The 19,595-nt window shown below is 32.3% G+C and overlaps 1 protein-coding gene across 8 annotated transcripts in view; it reads left to right on the top strand.

Annotated features, from left to right (window-relative positions):
• LOC105205743 (histone deacetylase 4) overlaps positions 1-19,595 on the top strand; it is a 232,228-nt gene that overhangs the window by 158,909 nt on the left and 53,724 nt on the right. For 7 of the 8 annotated variants that reach the window (XM_039448566.1, XM_026139271.2, XM_026139273.2 and 4 more), the window contains 4 exons: positions 8,250-8,356; positions 16,465-16,602; positions 17,264-17,361; positions 17,459-17,596. In XM_039448566.1, coding sequence (XP_039304500.1) covers positions 8,250-8,356; positions 16,465-16,602; positions 17,264-17,361; positions 17,459-17,596 — 481 coding nt within the window. The remainder of the gene's footprint in view (positions 1-8,249; positions 8,357-16,464; positions 16,603-17,263; positions 17,362-17,458; positions 17,597-19,595) is intronic. The other variant, XM_039448576.1, reaches the window with a different exon arrangement.

Below are 19,595 nucleotides of genomic sequence, written 5' to 3'. Positions count from 1 at the left end.
ATTCTTTAAAAAGACAAAATAAATTATTTTTTTTGTGCTTGACGAGATGGTCTCGTAAAACATCAAAATAACTTTTTGACACGATGTTGTTTTGATGTCAAATGAAGTCAAAAATTACTTGAAATTGGAGTCAAAAATCCATTGAAATTAATGAAAATTTCTAAAATTTTCAACTTACATTTTTGACATCGAAACGACATCGTTTCAAGAAACCATTTCGGACTGGGAAGAAACTCTACAGATAGAAGTCAAGACAAAAACAGGACGAATTTTTTGCCCAGTTGTCCATTTCAAGATCAAATAAAATGGCTTTGTTACCCTATAACCCTAACCTCTAAAATCACCCATGAGTGTCCATTAAGTTCAACAGGGGCAGGCCGAAACTCGCCAGAGGCATTCAGCACAGCCTACCCCTGAACCCGCGACATTCATCGCTTTCACCTATTGTGGCGGCTGTGCGAGGCACTGTCGCACAGTCATCCTGTTCCCAAAGATTGTCATGGAAGACCTGGAAGAATCTCAGCCCCCATTTGTAATCCTCCGTGCCTGCTGCTCACGAGTGACAGCGAAGTATAAGTAGTGAAAGGAGATTGAGTAGGAGGGGCAGCACGCAAGCCTTATCCTCGCTTCCTCCTCCTTCCGTTTTCTTCGAATAGCACAAGGATAAAATAAGAACTTATCCCCTAAGATGCATAGGATGACGCCTCTTGCAGAGCCCCGAAATCTCTTGTCGTGCAGGACCCCGGAGGTCCTCCCTTCTCCTACTTCTCTCTGCCTCTCCTTCCGATTTTACGGTTTCGCAGAAAAAGACAGCACTCCAGTCTTCTCGCTTGCTTAGCATAACCCTAAAAAGAGATTGGATGTTTAGTTCCCCATCCACCAACGGAGCCAGGGACCGGCGCTTTTCAACTCACGCTGGGCATTCCCCGAGCGTGTGCTGAGTCGTATCCTTGGACATACTATAATGGTGGCAGGTTCTTTCTCTATATGACGCAGGCACTCACCGAAGCACCCGTGTCCCGCGAGGGGAAGCATCCATTTTGACACAATACAATTGGACACGAACCACTCAGCGTTTGGACACAAGAAAATTACTAGGCATCAGCCGCTGTGATTGGCTGTATCCAATTGTACTGTGTCCAAATGAATGCTTCCTTCCCGTGAGCACCTGCGTCATCTTGTAGGATAGGCTTTTGTACATCCTCCCCATTCATTCTTGGAGAAGAGGCCGGATGGTCTCAGCGACCCCATATGAGACCCTAAGTTTTGAACCTTCTAACTTGGACTGTCAGAGCTGGAGGAGTTGATTTTTTTTCTTTCTTTTAATCAGGATTACGGCCCTGGCGGTTATAAGAGAGAAATCCTCTTCTCTTACTTGCTTAATTGCCTTATAGACGTTTGCCTTTTCTAAGGCCAAAAACTATAGGTGGAGTTCCTGCCAGAGCCGTAAACGTCGCAAAGAACACCTTCCTATAAACACAGGTGATCCTGATAGTCATTTTTCTCTGAGCCGCTCTGGCAAGGACTCTCAAAAACCACCTGGCCATTAGGATCCTACTAACATAAAGGGACGGTGTCCATGTACAATCTTCTTGCTTTTTTATTGGGGCCGCCGAAGTTGGATAATAGTGGGACAGTGCACCCGCTATGCCACTCGCCCTGAGGGAGATTTGCTTGAAATGCTCCTCGAACACCCAGAGTTTATCCAGGGTGAGCCCAAAGTATTTCATGTACCAGCCCACCTGCACAAAAGCCGATCTACCTTTGATGCAGGTTGAAGATGACTTTCTTTTTAATAAAAATTTTTTATAGAAGAACATTGCTTCTGCCTTGTTTAGAGCCAACCCCGCATCCACGATTGCATGTGTTATCCACTATTTTTTTGGCCATCACGACTTACCTTTTTCAGTTCTACTCCCCAGCCACTAACAGCGTGTTGTCTGCATAGTAGACTAAGTGGCTGCCGGGAGAAGGTGGGTGAGGCATCATAAATAAGGTTCCTCAAGAGTGGTTCAAGGATTGACCCTTGCAGAACCCCACACGACAATTTCCGCCTGCGCATTCATCTACCCCCATTCAAGAATTGGGTGTTTTTAACCCAGAGATAATTGTCCCAGATTATGGCTCTAAGGTACTTGGAGGGCGGTGATATTTTATTGCCTCCCTAATTTTCTTCCATGGAAGAGAGCCGAAAGCGTTGACAATGTCAAGAAACACTGCCAGCGCGACTCTCTCATCCCCTTCTCCCTCCCCACGATTTCACGCAATTACAGAAAAGCATCCATTATTGATCTTTCTCCGCGGAACTCATACTTGCACTTCACAAGGTTGGAATTCTTCCTCCCCCCCACCCTACCCGAACAGGTGCCCGAATGAGGCTGGACACAATAATTTTCTCAAACATCTTTTCCGCCTCATTTAGCAGGGCGTTGGGTCCATGTGCAAACGGGAGGTGAGCCGGCTTTTCTTCTTTCCTGAGAAAAACCAATTTGGCCCTCGTCCATCTGGAGGGGAAGCAGCCCGTCCTTAAGTCGTGAAGGCTTCTTTTAGTCGCAACCCAATCTTTTCTAAAACCAGGACTTAAACTTGACCACCAGGGACCCTATCCGGACCCGGCGCCGTAGATTTACTTCCGAATTTCTTAACGGTTGTAGCCATCTCTGCAACCATAACCCCGAGCTTCTTACTCAATAGGAGGATCCTTCTTGAGGAGGGGGATACTCGTAGTTCTTATTGGGAATAGTTTATTTACTACCTCTATGAGGAACTCGGAGTCCAGGCATTCCGCGATGGGGAAGAGCCGCTTATCGCCTATTTTAGAACTATTCTATACGGCCTTCCTCAGGGGTTCCTGTCTAAGGAGATAATTAGTTCATTCCAGGCCATGATTTTGGACACCCTGATGGCTTGTTTTAATTTATTTCGAGTTTTTTTATATTTTTCGTACGCCTCGATTTTTGCCGCATTTTTTCCGCGATGCGCGTGTTGGCCTGCATGTTTAGTACGGACCGAGGAGCGCCGCAGAATGACTATTTCCTCAGTCTACCAGTATGCCGCGCCTGTCTTTCTCCTGGTCGAGATTGTGGCATGGAGGCATCACAGGCACTAGTTATAACCCCTATTGTTTTATCTATGCAAGCGTCTACATTATCCACTCCGTCTTCCAGCCACAGTCCCGTCGTGACTAGGGCCAGCAGGGTGTCTCTATCCAGCTTCCCAAGAGACCACTTTGGCCATTCCTTTATCAAGCTCCGTGAAAGGAGAAGTTCTCTTTCGCGAGTTATTCTTAGATCCATGAGTATGTAGAAATAATCCGATCCTGATTTCATAATTTCCTTTACTCTTTAATTGGATAATCGTTCGAACACACGTACTTCTCCTTCTCCGGCTAGCAATCTGGAGACCATGTTTTGCCATCCAGGTCTTTAGCAGGTCCCCCTTGCTACCGATTTGGCGTTGAAGTTTCCAGTCACTACTATCAAATAGGAGAGGTACCGGCGAACACACTCCCCCATCACGTTCAGGAAAAGCTCAAATTGTATATATTATATAATATGTACAACACATAATTTATAATGCATAGATATTAATGCAAATTGTAAATTGTATATGTTGTATATATTATATAAAATCAATTATTTTCTAATATTAATTACTATTTTAGTTAATTATTCAGTTTACTAGCAGCCTCATCACCATTGATAAAAGGTTCGATACGTTTTTGGACAAAACAGAGGAATCTGGCATAAACGTCTGCCCTACAAAACGAGATATTAATTTGTCGCGTCTTTTGAGATTAGGATATCTATTAGTAACTAAAAGCAGCTGTGAATATGTGCTGTACGTGTGTTCTGCTAGAAAAAATGCGCGACATTTGAAATTATAGAAGATTATAACAATATAGGCTTGGTAAGATTTAAAATTAACAATAATAAATTAAAGCAAAGATATAAAAAGCTGCGCTGAGTATAAGTGTGAATTTATCAATTCTACATAAATTCAATCACAATTTGTTTTTACTTGCATAAAAATATGACAGCAAACGTTTCGATTTATCACGAAGTCATCTTCAGTACAATGTTAAATATGTTGAAAGGAATCGTAGACCTCTAATACTTTACGAGGTCTATCTTTCCCTGATAAAAAAATTGATAGAAAACGATAGAGTCCAAGTAGAGAAACTTGATTTAAAACAATAGAATTCTATCGTTTTGAGGCTCTAGGAATTAAATTCCTTAAAGGGATGCTAAAGATGTCTTTTATCGCCTAAAAATGATTGATTTTTATGCACGGCATTTTTCTAATCGCATTTACAAATTAAAAAATCTTTCTCCTTAATTAAAGTATAGACGTTATTGTATCTCAAAGTGATCGACTATATGCTGACAATGTTAAATTTATATCGTTTTTCATCTAATCTTTTTGTTAGTCCAACATGGCATTTAGAGCTGTCAAAATGTGCCAATATTTGCTTTATATGAATATTTGACAGTCTTCTCTACACAATGAGATTACTGTGAGGTGCAAATTATATGCAAAAGCAACGTAGAGTTTCCAAAATTTGGCTTAGAAGTCTAATATAAAAGATTTGCGTACCTGAAAATTTATTCATGTAATGAAGTTGAACCATAGTAAATAGAGTAGTTATTGTGGAACACTAGATGACAGATCTTGCATTTGGTGGCGCTAAAATTGAAGAGCAAGGACAAATAAGTGCGTTAGACAAAGACCACTAGCCTATTCATATGATCTTAGCGCTATTCCCCTTACTCTTCCCCCCGCGCGCTACCGCGTGCCGCTCGATTCTTGCTCTTTTTTTACTCACTTTTTTAAATATATTCGCTGTTTTCACTTTTCAATAAAACGCACTTTTTTTATTATTTTTTAGCAGTTATCTGCGCCATATCTACTGAAAACAAAAAAAATGCGGATTTGTCTTGATGAGTGATTTAATTCTCATCTGAACTAGTAAAATTGATATTGCATGCATTTTTTCAACAGTTTGAAAAACAATTTCAATTTTATTAATTTTTTCTTTTTATTTAACTTTCTAAAGAATAGAAAAAAACAGATTTCTAATTATACTAGATCGCTAACTTACAAGATAGTAGGGTAAAGCAAATTGAAGCATGGATAGGATATGCCGCCATTTGTGACACCGACATTTGCGCCAACTTTCATATAGAATCTATATTATAGATTAAATTTTTATTTCTATATGAATAATTTAAAACAAAGATAAAAATGTAAATGTTTATATTTAAAAGTACCCAAATTATTTATTTAAAAAATATTTATTTATGCAAAATATTATTTAAAGAAAAAGTGTAACCAAATTTGAATTATTATAAACATATTTATTAAAATTATAAAATTTATAAATGTGTTCAATAAACAATAATATATTTATAGTTACTATTAGTGATACAATTTTGAATTAACATCTAGATGATTATTTAATCTAATTGAATAAAACGATATTATTTAATCTACATATGATTAAATAATACCATTTTATTTAATTTATGTCTTTTATTAACGAGGTTAGCTATTTTTTGAGTGTAACATTTTTTATATGAAAAGCACCTTATATTCCGATAGTTTTCATCTAGAGCTACTATCAATTTTATTCTAGGATACTTCATAAAATTTTCAATTTGTATACATTTATTACTATTCGAAAATATTGTGTAATTTAATGTAAATTGATTTTTGAACATTATTAATAAACACACATCATAACACAATACGAACGTAATTACGAAACGTATGAATTTCATACGCAATCTCACTCAACGGAAGTATTGGCCATTTGCAATGCGGGTAATACTGATTGGTTACTTCACTCCTCACTACCTAAGACAGCAGTCTAGTATAGTTAGAAATCTGTCGAAAAAACTCAATGTAGACTTGATTCTAATTCAGACAATAATGGCACGTTTTTATAACTATAAAAGTAGAAGACAATCAAACCATACAAAACATACATACATAGTGATTTTTTTTAAATCGTGATTATCATGTTCGAAAACGTAAGAACTTTAAAGTTTTATGAAATATTTTAATGAAACGTTTTTATGAAACATTTTGCAATAACGTTTAAAAACTTGTGAACTCGCTATTAATCCAAGGTTATACAAGAAAACTTCTTCAAATAATTTATTTTGTACTATTCTGGCTCCTCGAATAGCAATTCTTGTTCCTTAGAGCTTAATGCGCGATGATCCGTATACTTGAGATAGTCTTGCGAAACAATCAAACTATAGGCTGTGTTGTTAATGGTTATATCGTCACCTCCGTCATTTTGAGCACATTCATAAATCCATTATTGAAGATGCTAACTGCCAAAAAGTTAACGATAATTACTTTGCTTTTATGTATCTTTGTGTACTCTATTTTCTATAATGCTCGAAACAAAACTGACGCCCAGAGAGAAAGGAAATGCTATTCTTTATTAAAGAACATTCTAGAATATTTTTAAAAATTTGGAGGAATGACAAATGATTGTTAGATTATTATGGTATTTAACTGGTATATACTATTAATTTGAGTCGGTCAAGCGATCCAGTGCAACGCATTGTCCCGTATATGTTGGCCAATTTTTATTTTAATCAAAAAATGTTTTTTTTTTTAATTCTTAAAACTATAAGCTTTCAAAAAAGCAAAAAAAATTAATTTTTTTAACCTGAAAACCAGAATACTCTTTGAACCATTTTTTTAATTTTGTAGAGGAGAATAGGGTAATATGGTTATTGTGGATATTATGGCTATCCTCATTATCTTCGTTATTAGGTGATGAATTCTAACAATTGTTTATAGAATTATTTAATTAATAGGCCACTGTTTTTTAGTGGCACTAATATACCAATACACAGTAGCTAACAATTATTATAAGGCATTTTTATTTTTGAGCATTTTTTTAAGATACATTTTAGTATTTGATTACACATACTTCCTCGTTGTTTTTAAACTTGAGAGTTATTACACGAATGTATGTACATTCGAGTGTTTTTTTGATATTTAACTTTTTATTCGTCTGTACACATTTCGAGTTATGCAGAGTTAAACAATAACATAGGATTTTGTTAATGTAGTTTTTTAAACGAAATTTTTATATCGAAATATTTCTTTTTTATAAATCAACTGTTACTCTAAGACGATGCTTAGAAACAGAGATATTATTTTATGTTTGTTGTTTAATGTTAAACAGGGATAAAAAATATTTTTAATTTTAATCTTTAATATCTTTAAAGTCTTTGAACGTTGAAAAATTTGAAATCAGGAAAATTGTAAACGATGGAAAATGAAAAATATATAATTTTGTAACAAAATACCATGTGTTTTTTTCTAAACTAAACTAATTTTTTAAAAATTATTTTTTGGCTAGACATATTAACACTATTTTTGTTGTTCTATCGATTATGCAGAGCGTCACATTTTTATAAATCACGGCCTAAGTAATAAATATTTCATTATTTTGAGTTTAGAATCTGTTAAATAACACTTTGAATACAATCGTTTAAATTTCAATATAAAATATTGATTATAAACAAAGTTATATAATAAAATAAAAATGGGTGCTATATTACCCTCTTCTCTCCTATTAATCAGCTATATCGATTCGTATACTCTAGGTAAATCTTTATATGCTATTTACTATAGTTGATATTATCTTTAGAGATAAGTAGGACAAGACAAGGTAGTTAAAGTTTGATGAAAAATAAAAGTTTGGTTTTCATAATTAATAAATCACATGTTACTAACGAGACCAAAGAAGTATTATTGAAATTGGAATGGGAAGTTCTTCCACATCCGACTTATTTAATAGACATTGTCCTTTTTGATCATCATTTATTCACATCGATACAGCATGGCTTATTTGATGATCGCTTCTCAATTGCCGCGGATATACAAATATAAATCTATCAATGGATTGCCTCGATAGATAATTCCTTTGTTCGATGATATTCGCATGTTGCTGGAAAGATGGGAAAAAATTGCAGGAAAACAATGATGGAAATTATTTCGATTAATTTATATTGTATCATTTTTTTTATTGTATCAAAAGAAATCGACAAGAACTTTGCACCGACTTAATATATAAAGTTTTGACTCACAATTAAAAAATTTGAGAATATTGAATTATAAATCAGATATATTATTTCAACGTACTTTGTTTTCTATCGACTGTTTTTTTATCTAAACACTAAGGATTTATTATAATGACATCTCAAACTTTTTTCATCCAGGCTACAACCGCAATCGGAATCATCGAGCACCACGAATGCAGCGCATCCATACCAGATGCCGCAAATGCTTCAGAAGTTCGGTGATGATTTTCCGCTTAGGAAGACAGGTAATTGTTTCTAAATATTTCAACTAACTAATGCATACTTCGTATAGATAGTTTGTGTGTCAATAGAATGTCTAATAAAGCATGGTGTTTTAATGTTCGAAAAACAAGTTGAATCCCAGAAAAGCAGCTTATGTGTCAACGCAATGTTTGCTTTCTTTGATCATAATTTTATTTGAGAATGTAAAGAAAGAATAATTTTCCTTAATAAAATTTGCTCAAACGAATTATCCACATGCTGACATGCACATGGCAAGAAAGAAGTTTGCCCATTTTTATAAGTGATTTTGGGCTATCCGCGTCCAGTTATCAATCATATATAATTTTGTAAATAATAATGATAACATTAAGAAAAATATAGATTTAGATCCTCAAACTCCCATCAAAAGTAGTTCTGATCTCCTAATGATATCATTTTATTCTTTTGACAGCTCATCTAATACGACAAATATTACGTTCTGCTACAATATAGACTAGGTATCGTGTTTTGTTAATTTGTCTGGACTGTATTCAAGCTTTAAGAAATGTTGGATATACATATACAGGGTGTCTCATTTTAACTTTTGCATCGATATATCTTATAAAGTATAAAGAATATGGTAAAATATTGAAATATTTTGCAAAAGTTGTCAGGTTCAAAGGAAGACATAAAAAGTACCATTGGTTTGATCTTCGATAGCACCAGGTCAGGTGAACGTCACATCAATTTTTTTGAATAAAACGTCCTATTTTTGATTCCAGAAGCTAATAGTCGGTGTCAAGAACTTGCCAAAATAGTATAAGTAAGTTACTTTTATTAAATACTTACCTTTATTAAATACTTACAAGGCTTGAAAGTTACATTATACCTTAACTTATAAGCCTTATAACTCGGAAAGTTCTTAACACCAGCTATTAGCTTCTGGAATAAAAAATAGTATGTTTTATTTAAAAAAAGTTGATGTGATCTTGACCTGATCTTAGTGGCACTATCAAAGGTTAAACCAATGGTACCTTCTTATGTTTTCTTTTGAACCTTACAACTTTTGTTTAAAACATTTTCTTATATCTTTTATACTTTACGAGATATTTTTATGCGAATGTTAAAATGAGACATCTTATATATTCCAATATTTCTTAAAATTAGAATACAGTCCAGGCTTGTTAATGAAATACAATACCATGTCTATATTGTAGTATAACGTAATATTTGCCGTCTTGAACAGCGTTGATGATGAACCAGAACCATCGAACGAATAAAATAACATTATTAGGAGATCAAAACTACCTTCGGGGCGGGAGGGGGGGTTTAAAGATTATTTAAATCTATTCTTTCTTTAATGCTACTATTATTACTACTATATGGATAGCCCAAAATGGGCGAACTTTTTTGATACGCCGTGTTTTATCTGAATTAATTATTGGTAAATTCCCAATAAGTTTTTGGGAATATCCGTTTGTTTTACATATCACGTGATATTTTAATTTATTTCTGCTTAATCTTACAATTCATCTTGTTAATAAAAATAAAACAAAATTAAGCTATATAAAATAAAGCCCGTGAAAGTGGCAAAGATACACGTACACACGCAACCACACGCGCATATATATACAAAAATTAGACTGTCAAAAAAGAAAAAGTTTTTTTTTTCTATTGGCCTCTGAGCTCAAAAACTTCTATTTTATATCAAAAGAACAATCATAAATTTTTATAAAAAGACATTAAGATTTAAAGGTTGCTAGCGAACACTTTTTAAATCAAATTTTTTATTTCCTTAAAACGTAATCGAAAACGTCTTCTAGGGCTTAATCCAGGATTTTAAATATGGTTTTTTGATCGCTGAACACGACACAATCATTTGACTCTACGATATACGCCTTAAAAAATACAGACCAAAAAATGTGAAAAATGAAATTTCGAGTTCAAGGTCGGTTTTAGCAAGGTTCCAGGGGTTAAAATTAGTCGTTACCACTCTTAAATTATAGGTCTGTTCATTTATAACAAGATTCAGTTGATATTTTCTTCAGGATCTCCTACAGGGCCTTTAAAAATAGCATTTAATTGGACTATAGTACGTTTTTAAGGGATTACCATACACCTAGAGACACCAACAATAGCCATGTATTCATGAATTTTTTTTCTCCAAACGTATTAAAGGTATCGAATTGGAATTTGTTTTATATATAGTTTATTTTATATATCGTTATTTTATATATAGTTTATTTTATATATAGTTTTGTTTAATAAAATGTAATTTTTTATTAAAAAGTATTGAAAAATTAAAAAGATATTGCCGTTGGAATTTAGTATATTTATCTGCTGTAACTGATTGCGGTACTCATTGTACAATCCATACAATTTATCCAAAATACAAAAATGCAGTCTATTCTTAAAATACACAGTTAAATTTAGTCTTTGTTATAGCCGATTTTTAAAATTTGTGTTTATTCCTCAAATCAAATACCTCAATTTAACAATAAAATTTTTTCATTAAAATAGTTAACTACATAATACGAAAATATGATTTAATTAACTTTAATAAATTAAAATAAGAACTAAAAACGAAAATTTCAATGGAATCATAATTTATGATCGAAATAATTCATAATAAACTATTAAAAATCTTGTTAATAATACAAATAAAGTTTCAAAGAAATCATTATTTACGTGTTAAATCTTGATATATACTTTGTTTTAACACGATGGAAAAATCTGATGGTTATATTTAACTGACTGGAGTTAGCATTTGATTTGAAAATGTCAAGACCACAAAGCGGTATATTTTAAAGTTTGTAAAAGAATTTTTTCTATCCTTAAGAAGTTAATACACCTTGGTGGATCGGAAAATTTGATTTTTCAATTTTTACATTTTCTTATAGTATGATATTTTATGAACATTTTCCTAAAGTTTTGACTCGAAATGTGCAAAAATAAAAAAGTTATAGCGTTTTAGACACAATCGTATGCCGGATCAAACGTAAACCGATGAAAACTTTAAACGTGTTTTTCTCAAAATCGTGTTTTTCAAAACAATATACAAAATATTTCGAGAACGAATGGGTAGATCGAATTCAGATTTTTTTCTATTCATTCATCATGAAAATACGCAGTCTTTTTTGTAAGAAATTTTCTTTTTTTAGGTCTAATTTTTTTTAATAGCCAAAATATTGATTTAATTTTAGATGATGATTTATATTCTTAAATTTAGATTAGCGCTAATTTGTAATAAATGTGAATTTTAAAAATTGGCTACGACAAAGACTAGATTTAACTGTGTATTTTAAAAATATACTGCATTTTTGTATTTTGGATGAGCTGTATATATTCCACAATCAGCTACAGCAGTTAATACTCCTGATTCCAACGTGATATCTTTTAATTTTTTAATACTATTTTAATAAAAAAATTAAATTTTATTAACGAAACTATATATAAAATAATAATACAATCTTTTAATTTTTTAATACTATTTTAATAAAAAAATTAAATTTTATTAACGAAACTATATATAAAATAATAATACAAACCCTGATTCGATATCTTTAATACGAGAAAAAAATACATTAATATATGGCTATTGTTGGTGTCTCCAGGTGTACGGTAACCCCTTAATAACGTACTGTAGTTCAGTTAAATGCTACTTTTGAAGGCTCTGTAGGAGATTCTGAAAAAAATTTTAACTGAATCTTGTTCTAAATAAACAGACCTATAATTTAAAAGCGGTAATGAGCAATTTGAAATCCTGAACCCCTGCTGAAATCGTTCTTAAACTTAAAATTTTATCATTTTTTCACATTTTTTGGCCTAGAATTTTTTAAGGTGTACATTGTATAATTAAATAAATAATTATATTGTATTCAGCAATTAAAGAACAAACCAAACAGTATCATACGTGAAAACCCAGATTAAACCTTGGAAGACATTTTAAACACGTAATAAAGAAATTTTGATTTAAAAATTGTTCACTAGCGATCTCTAAATATTAATTTTTTTTTTTTAAATTAATGAATGTTTTTTTGACATGAAATAGAAGTTTTTAATCTTACGGGCTGATAAAAAAAAACTTTTTTGACAGTCTAACATACAGGATGTACCAAAACTGACGATAGTAATTTTAATGACAGATTTTTTGGGAGATTTTAAAACGAAAATTTTAATACCAAAATGTCGAGGTTATAATAATTTTTAAATGGTAACAGTTTAAAGATTACGAATGACAAGACTAGAGTTTTACTTGCTCACAGGGATGGCAATGTGTTCCCCTGAACCGAATGCCTTTATAATGATAATAAAAATTAATGTAAAATATGCAATAAGAGAATTATATTAAGAAACTAATTTTGTTTATAATAAATTTAATATAAAAATCAGATAAATATTTGCACATAATAGTTTAACAATTATGTTGATATTGATGTCAAATATCAAAATTGTCAAAATGTTCATCATTATTGTTTATTTGATTTATACGGTAAAAGTCTTTATGTAAGATTGGTCTATAAAAACATTTTTTTATTGCTACAGATTCGATATTAATGTAAATTGAATATGCACATACCGATTACATTAATCTGCCCGCGAAAATAGGCATTTTTTCTTGCGAATATAATGAGATTAATTGTAAGTGATTTTTTATAGACAATTTTGCATGCTGAACACGAATCCGTTGTCCAAGCTTGGCTATCACGTTACAATTTTGAGAAAAATAACACCAAAAAGGTAAAGAAACTACGATTTTGAGGATTTTCATTTTCATTTATTATTGTATTCGTAGCAAAACTTTTTTCTAAATTTCATTAACGCTACATAAAAGTATGAATTTTTTGCTTTAAAATGTATTTTATTCCATTTTGCTACGATCTTTCATTTCCAAGATATAATTGAAACAAGAAATTTTGCTGCGGGTACTACAACACCATAAAAGCTCTCAAAATCGTCGTTTTGTACCTCTTTGACGTTATTTTTTTCAAAATTATAATATGATAGTCAAGTTTGAGCAACAGATTCGTGTTCAGCATGCAAAAGTCTGCAAAAATCACTTACAGTTAGTTTCCGCAGAAAAAATGTCTATTTATGCAGGTTGATATTATCCGTATGTGCATATTCTATTAATATCCAATCTCTAGTAATGATAAAAAAGTATTTGTAGGTCGATCTTACATAAAGACTTTTACCGTATAAATCAAATAAATGATAATGATTGACATTTTGAACAATTTTAATATTTGACATATTAATATTGACATAATTATTAAACTATTACGTGCAAATCTTATTTATCTAACTATATTAAATTGATTATAAACAAACATAATTAGTTCCTTAATAAAACTCATTACGTATTGTTACAATAATTTTATTATTATTAAAGGCATTCGATTTAGTGCGCCTTGAGCATATTGGCATCCCTGAGCACGCGAAATTCTAGCCCTGTTACTCGTAATCTTAAATTCTTCCCATTTGATAATTATTATAACCTAGACATTTTGGTATTACAACTTTTGTTTTAAAATCTTCCAAAGAATTTGTCATTAAAATTATTATCATCAATTTTGGAACAATCTGTATATGCATATATTGTAGATAAGAAAAATGCTAGTATACAATTACATACGTACGCGCGCACACACACACACACACACACACACACACAGGGTGGGCCATTTTAATCCATCCACGCAAATAACTCCGAAGGTACAGGTGATAGCGAAAAATAATTCTTACAAAAGTTGTAGGGTTCAAAGGGGGCCAATCGTTGATGACCTTGAAGTTGATTTTTAAAGTCATTTTAAGATTAACAAGTGTTTTTTTTTTAATAGAAACCCATATTTATGATCCCGGATTTGGAAAAAGCACAAAATTTTGCGTGAAAAATATGTACCCGTGTTAGGGCCTAAAAGTGGACTATAGAGGTCTTTTAGACAAAAACAAGTGATTTCATTTTAGCTCTACTTTTAGCATTACTCAGGAACAACGACGTGGACGTAGTAGTTTTTTGTTCCCTTTGGGGTGCTTGATCAACGTGAGTTCCCTTGTCTCTCACGATTCGAGGTGCTTGATTAACGTAAGTTCCCTTACCTCTCACAGACGGGGTGTTTATTCAATGAAAACCTGCTTTTGGACCAAATCTATAAATTTTGTTTAAAAACGTTACCATTAACCTTAATACATGATTGAATCTTCTTTCGAAAATTGCGAACAGTTTTCAATAAGATAGCCCGTGGTATGTTACTACATGCATTCCAAATTTCCGCAAAGTATCATGCATATCACATCATTTTTACTCAGGTTATCACTGATGAAGATGTGAGAGTACGTCTGCTGTTTTATCAATGGGCAGAACAAATGTTTGAAAATAACGCGAGATTTTTTTATAATGTTATGTTTTCAGATGAAGCAATATTAAAAAACAATGGTGAACTGAATAAGTATAATTGTTATTACTGATCAGATGTGAATTCTTATTGGTATAGAAAAATAGATAATCACCATCGTTGAAGTGTGAAGGTATGATGCGGAATTATCAACAGTTACCTTATCGGTCCTTATTTTTTCGAGAATATTGTGAATGGGGAAAACATTTTACAGTTGTTGCGCGATGAACTACCTGACCTACTCGATGATGTTGACTTTCGGACAAGGTTAGACATGTGTAGGTACAGTTGGATGGGACAGGTGCTCATTGCGCACGAATTGTAACTACGTTTCTGAACAACAGATTTAATTCAAGATGGATTAGATGGAATGGACCAATTCATTGGCCCCCACGATCACCTGATTTGACTTCACCTGATTTTTTTTGGGTTATTTAAAAAATGTTTATAAACAAGTAAACGAACAACAAGAGCAGATATGATTGAATGTATTCGGATTGCATGTAGTAACATACCACGGGCTATCATATTGAAAACTGTTTGCAATTTTCGAAAAAGGATTTAATCAATACAAAAAATGTATTGAGGTTAATGGTAACGTTTTTGAACAAAATTTATAGATTTGGTTCAAAAGCAGGTTTTCATTGAACAAACACCCCGTTCGTAAGAGGTAAGAGAACTTACGTTAATCAAGCACCTACAATCGTGAGAGGCAAGGGGATTCACGTTAATCAAGCACCTCGAATCGTGAGAGGTAAGAGAACTCACGTTAATCAAGCACCCCAAAGGGAACAGAAAACTACTAACAAGTAAGTCTACGTCGTTGTTCCTGAGTAATGCTAAAAGTAGTGCTAAAATAAAATCACTTGTTTTTGTCTAAAAGTCCCCTATGGTCCACTTTTAGGCCCTAACCTGGATACATATTTTTTACGCAAAATTTTGTGCTTTTTCCAAATTTGGCATCAAAAATACCGATTTCTATTTTAAAAAACACTTGTTAATCTTAAAATGACTTTGAAAATTGACTTCAAGGTCAAGTTCAAGGTCATCAACGGTTGGCCTCCTTTGAACTCTACAACTTTTGTAAGAGTTATCTTTCGCTATCACATATACCTTCAAAGTTATTTGCATGGATGGATTAAAATAGTCCACCCTGTATATATATAACTCACATTATAGTAAATCTGATAAAATTCCTTGTAAAAATTTTTGAACTACTAGTTTTAAGGCAATTTTTACATTGCGCTACTATTTTCTAATCTGTGCAATCTGTTATTACTTTGAAAAGTTTTCTTGTTAGAACAAATCGTAACTTACAGGTTGAAACTAAAAACAATACTCGTTGTTGTTTACATTAACTTATTGTTAGATAATTTAGTAAAGATAACACTTTTTTTATTTGAAATAAAAGTAAAAATAATATAAATTTTAGTAGAAGTAGATAAAACTGAATAAAGATAAGATAAAATTATTTCTATATTTAGATAATTTTATATAAATAATGGCAAACATTGATTATTTGCTTTTTATTTAAGCACGAGTATCACGAAATTTTCTTATGGAATTCTATTTGCGTCCTTCTTTTGCAATACGTGCATGTCGGTAAACTGATAATACGAGCGAGCAAATGCAAAAGCGAAATATAAGATGATGGGGTCATATCGCGTCGCGTTCTTGTTTACCATCTCCTCTCTTCCTACTACCCCTTTCTTCGGTATGACAATGACCAACTAACAACCGGCTAAAAAATTGGCCAGCCTCGGAGCCAAACTTGCTGAAGGTGCGACTAAAACAGCGCGTGGAGAGGAACATGGCAGCATCGAGAAATTCACCCCTGATGGCACGCCGAAAGGACCGCCTGGCGTCGCACCTCAAGCGGAAGTCGTTACTAGCAAGTACGTTTCTCTCTCTTTCACATACATGCATAAACTTTCTTTGAGAGAACGACTTTAAAATATTTTAAAACGAGAATTTCCTCTATTTTCCTTTGCGCGAACATTTGCCAACATTATTATAATATACACTTATTTTTCTCTTACTCTTATTTTCTTTTACTGCACCCCGACTGTTCGTATAACTGACTGTTGCGTTTTTGACGTTTGCTATTTATTTTCCTGTAACAGCATGTGTGAAGCCATTTCCCGATTAACATGCATAAATTAGCGCTAAAAACTGTTCGGGAGTATTTGAGTGAATCATCACTGACAAAATTCTTCCAAACAACGCGACGGATCGAGGGCGTCTAAAGAGTCACTTTTGGGTAGATTTTTTAATGGACTATGCCATTTGAGTCGCGAATCGTTTGGTCGAAATTTATATAAGTACACGTAGCGAGTATCAATAGTCGGTTTATTTTCAAAAGGCGATCAAGTCGTACGTCTGTTTTTTTTTTTTTTTTTTTTGTTCTCGCGTTGCAAATACGTTGCAAATTTTGCATGTGATTTTCGGACGCGCAATCATCTATTTATTTCGCATACATTCTTATTATTGCGAAACGACACCGTTCCTTCCCTATCTTTTTCGGGGATCCCAACGTACTAATTGTACGTTTTTCAGACCCTGGCAGCAATCCTGAGTCCGGGCCTAACTCTCCTCCGACCGTGAATAATTCTCAAGCTAGTCCTACTGCTGGAAGCAACACAGCGATACAAGAAGTAAGCTTTGACAATACCGTTCATGTTGTCACAATCTATCAGTATTATATGCCACGGTAAAATTTGGCACGAGATATCTCATTCTGTTTTATTGCAGGAAAGTGAAAATCCGGCATATGGAGGACGTCTTACTAGCAACAGTCAACAAGGCAGTCTTTCGGACCTTTCGCTTTTCAGTTCACCGTCCATGCCCAATATCTCATTGGGCAGACCCCACGTACCGTCGAGCTCTTCGGTAAGCATATTCTTTTCTTAGAAATTCGCATCTTTTTAATTTACTTTGATTACAATTTGCGTTCTTGTATGAATACGACTATTTAAATTCCATTTTATAATTTTTTCTCAAATGATCAAGTACATGATTTTCTCTATTTGTCAAAAACTTTCTTAATAATAGATTTAATAACTGATAACTGAATTAACTAAAAAGTTATCAGTGTAATCCGTTACAGTGTAATCCGTTAATTCAGTTTCCTTCAATGTATATCGTTCATGTTACTTAAAAATAGCTTTCCTTCTCATTTATGTTCGCTTATAGATTTTCTTAAATTAATTTTTCTTAAATATTTTTTTGCCATTTTTTGATTCTTTAAATTTTAATATTCTTGTTGTAACATCTTCTCCTTCCTCATCTAATTTCCAAAATTTATACAAAGAGTCATAAAAGATAAAATTCTCTTTCTCTTTCTTCCCTCACCATCTCTTCTTTCCTTCTCTCCATCTTTTCTTTCTATTTTTTTATTTTCCCATAAATAGAACTTTATTTATTTGCTAAGAGTAATAACATTCTTCTTAAGGTAATGTTAATATTAAGTAATATTAGATTTCTTATGGAATCTAGACGAAAGATAAGATCGAAAGATTGTGATATTTTTAATGAAACAAAACATTTATACATTGTAAAATAAATATAATGAAAAATATAATATTTGTGATACTGAAATTATTTATTATATTAACTTTGTAGAGTCTTAGGCGAAAACATATCTCTGCAAATTTTCTTGCAAATTTCTTTGCTGTTTGTTCCAAAAATGGGCCACTTTATCCAAAAAATGCGCAGAAATATGTGATGAAATTGCAAAGAAATTAACGGGTCGAGACTTGTAAAGATGCCACTACAAATTTAGCAAACCGTTGGTGACTCGACTGCTTCCTATTTTTGACTGATGACGTCTAGAATTTTTTATTTCTTGCATTGATACGCTGAAGATGACTCTAAAGCAACTCGAAACGTTTATTTGATTTTGTTATTTTGCTTAAGATGAATAAATAATTATAAGAATGTTAATAATTTTGATTGTGCACCTATATTTGCGCTAACTTTCAGTAGCTTTCTTCTTAATTGTTTGTTGTTTAAAACTTTATTTTATTACGTAAGCAGTGCAATGCAATATTCTGAAAGAGAAAGAGGAATATAAAAACAAAATATTTTTATGTTTCTATAGCAGTTATGTGGGGAGGATAAACCAAATTATCTTTGTATTGTAAAACCAAAGAAATATTTTACACAATATTATTAATTAATATATTATTATGATTGTATTAAAATAATTTATTTTAAAATATCTACTATTACATAAATTGAACGCTACTAATTGTGTAAAATATTTCTTTGGTTTACTAAATCCTTTTCATTCATGTTCATATCGTTATCTCGCTTTCAGAATATCTTATTGTACTGCTTACGTGATAAAAGAAGTAAATTAAAAAATTTTAACATAGAAAATAAATATATAAATTGTGTAAAATTTCCTCTTTTTTCATTTTTAACATTTTTAGTATAATATTTAATTAATATTTACAAACCGCCGACAACTGAGATTGTGGTTGATAAAACCGCAGGTTTACTGTAGAGGGTTTATTGATCACCGGTGATCTTATTAAATTACTTAAGTATTAAGATAAAAAAATTGAATTTTTTGAATTGAAAGATAGCTGATACGAGGTTCTTATTATAAAACTATGTATATTTTGTAGACTTAGAACTATTCAAAACAAAAAAGTTTCCAAGGAATAAGGAAGAAAGGATACGTTCGGGAATCCGTTTGTCGAAAAACTTTTTTTTTATTTTCCACGATTTCCGTTTGACTTACGGAATTGGAATAATGTTTGGAAGAACAACTAGAACAATTTGTCACAAAGGAATTGTGTGATTTTTTTAAAACAGGGGTGTCAGCTGAAAGAATAATTTTTTTTTTGTTTTATTGAAGAACTGTTAGGAATAAAACAATATT

This window comes from Solenopsis invicta, chromosome 1 (assembly GCF_016802725.1).
Source record: "Solenopsis invicta isolate M01_SB chromosome 1, UNIL_Sinv_3.0, whole genome shotgun sequence".
Lineage (NCBI taxonomy): Eukaryota > Metazoa > Arthropoda > Insecta > Hymenoptera > Formicidae > Solenopsis > Solenopsis invicta.
The sequence above is the reverse complement of the archived record's forward strand: the minus strand, read 5'-3'. Positions and strand labels throughout refer to the sequence as shown.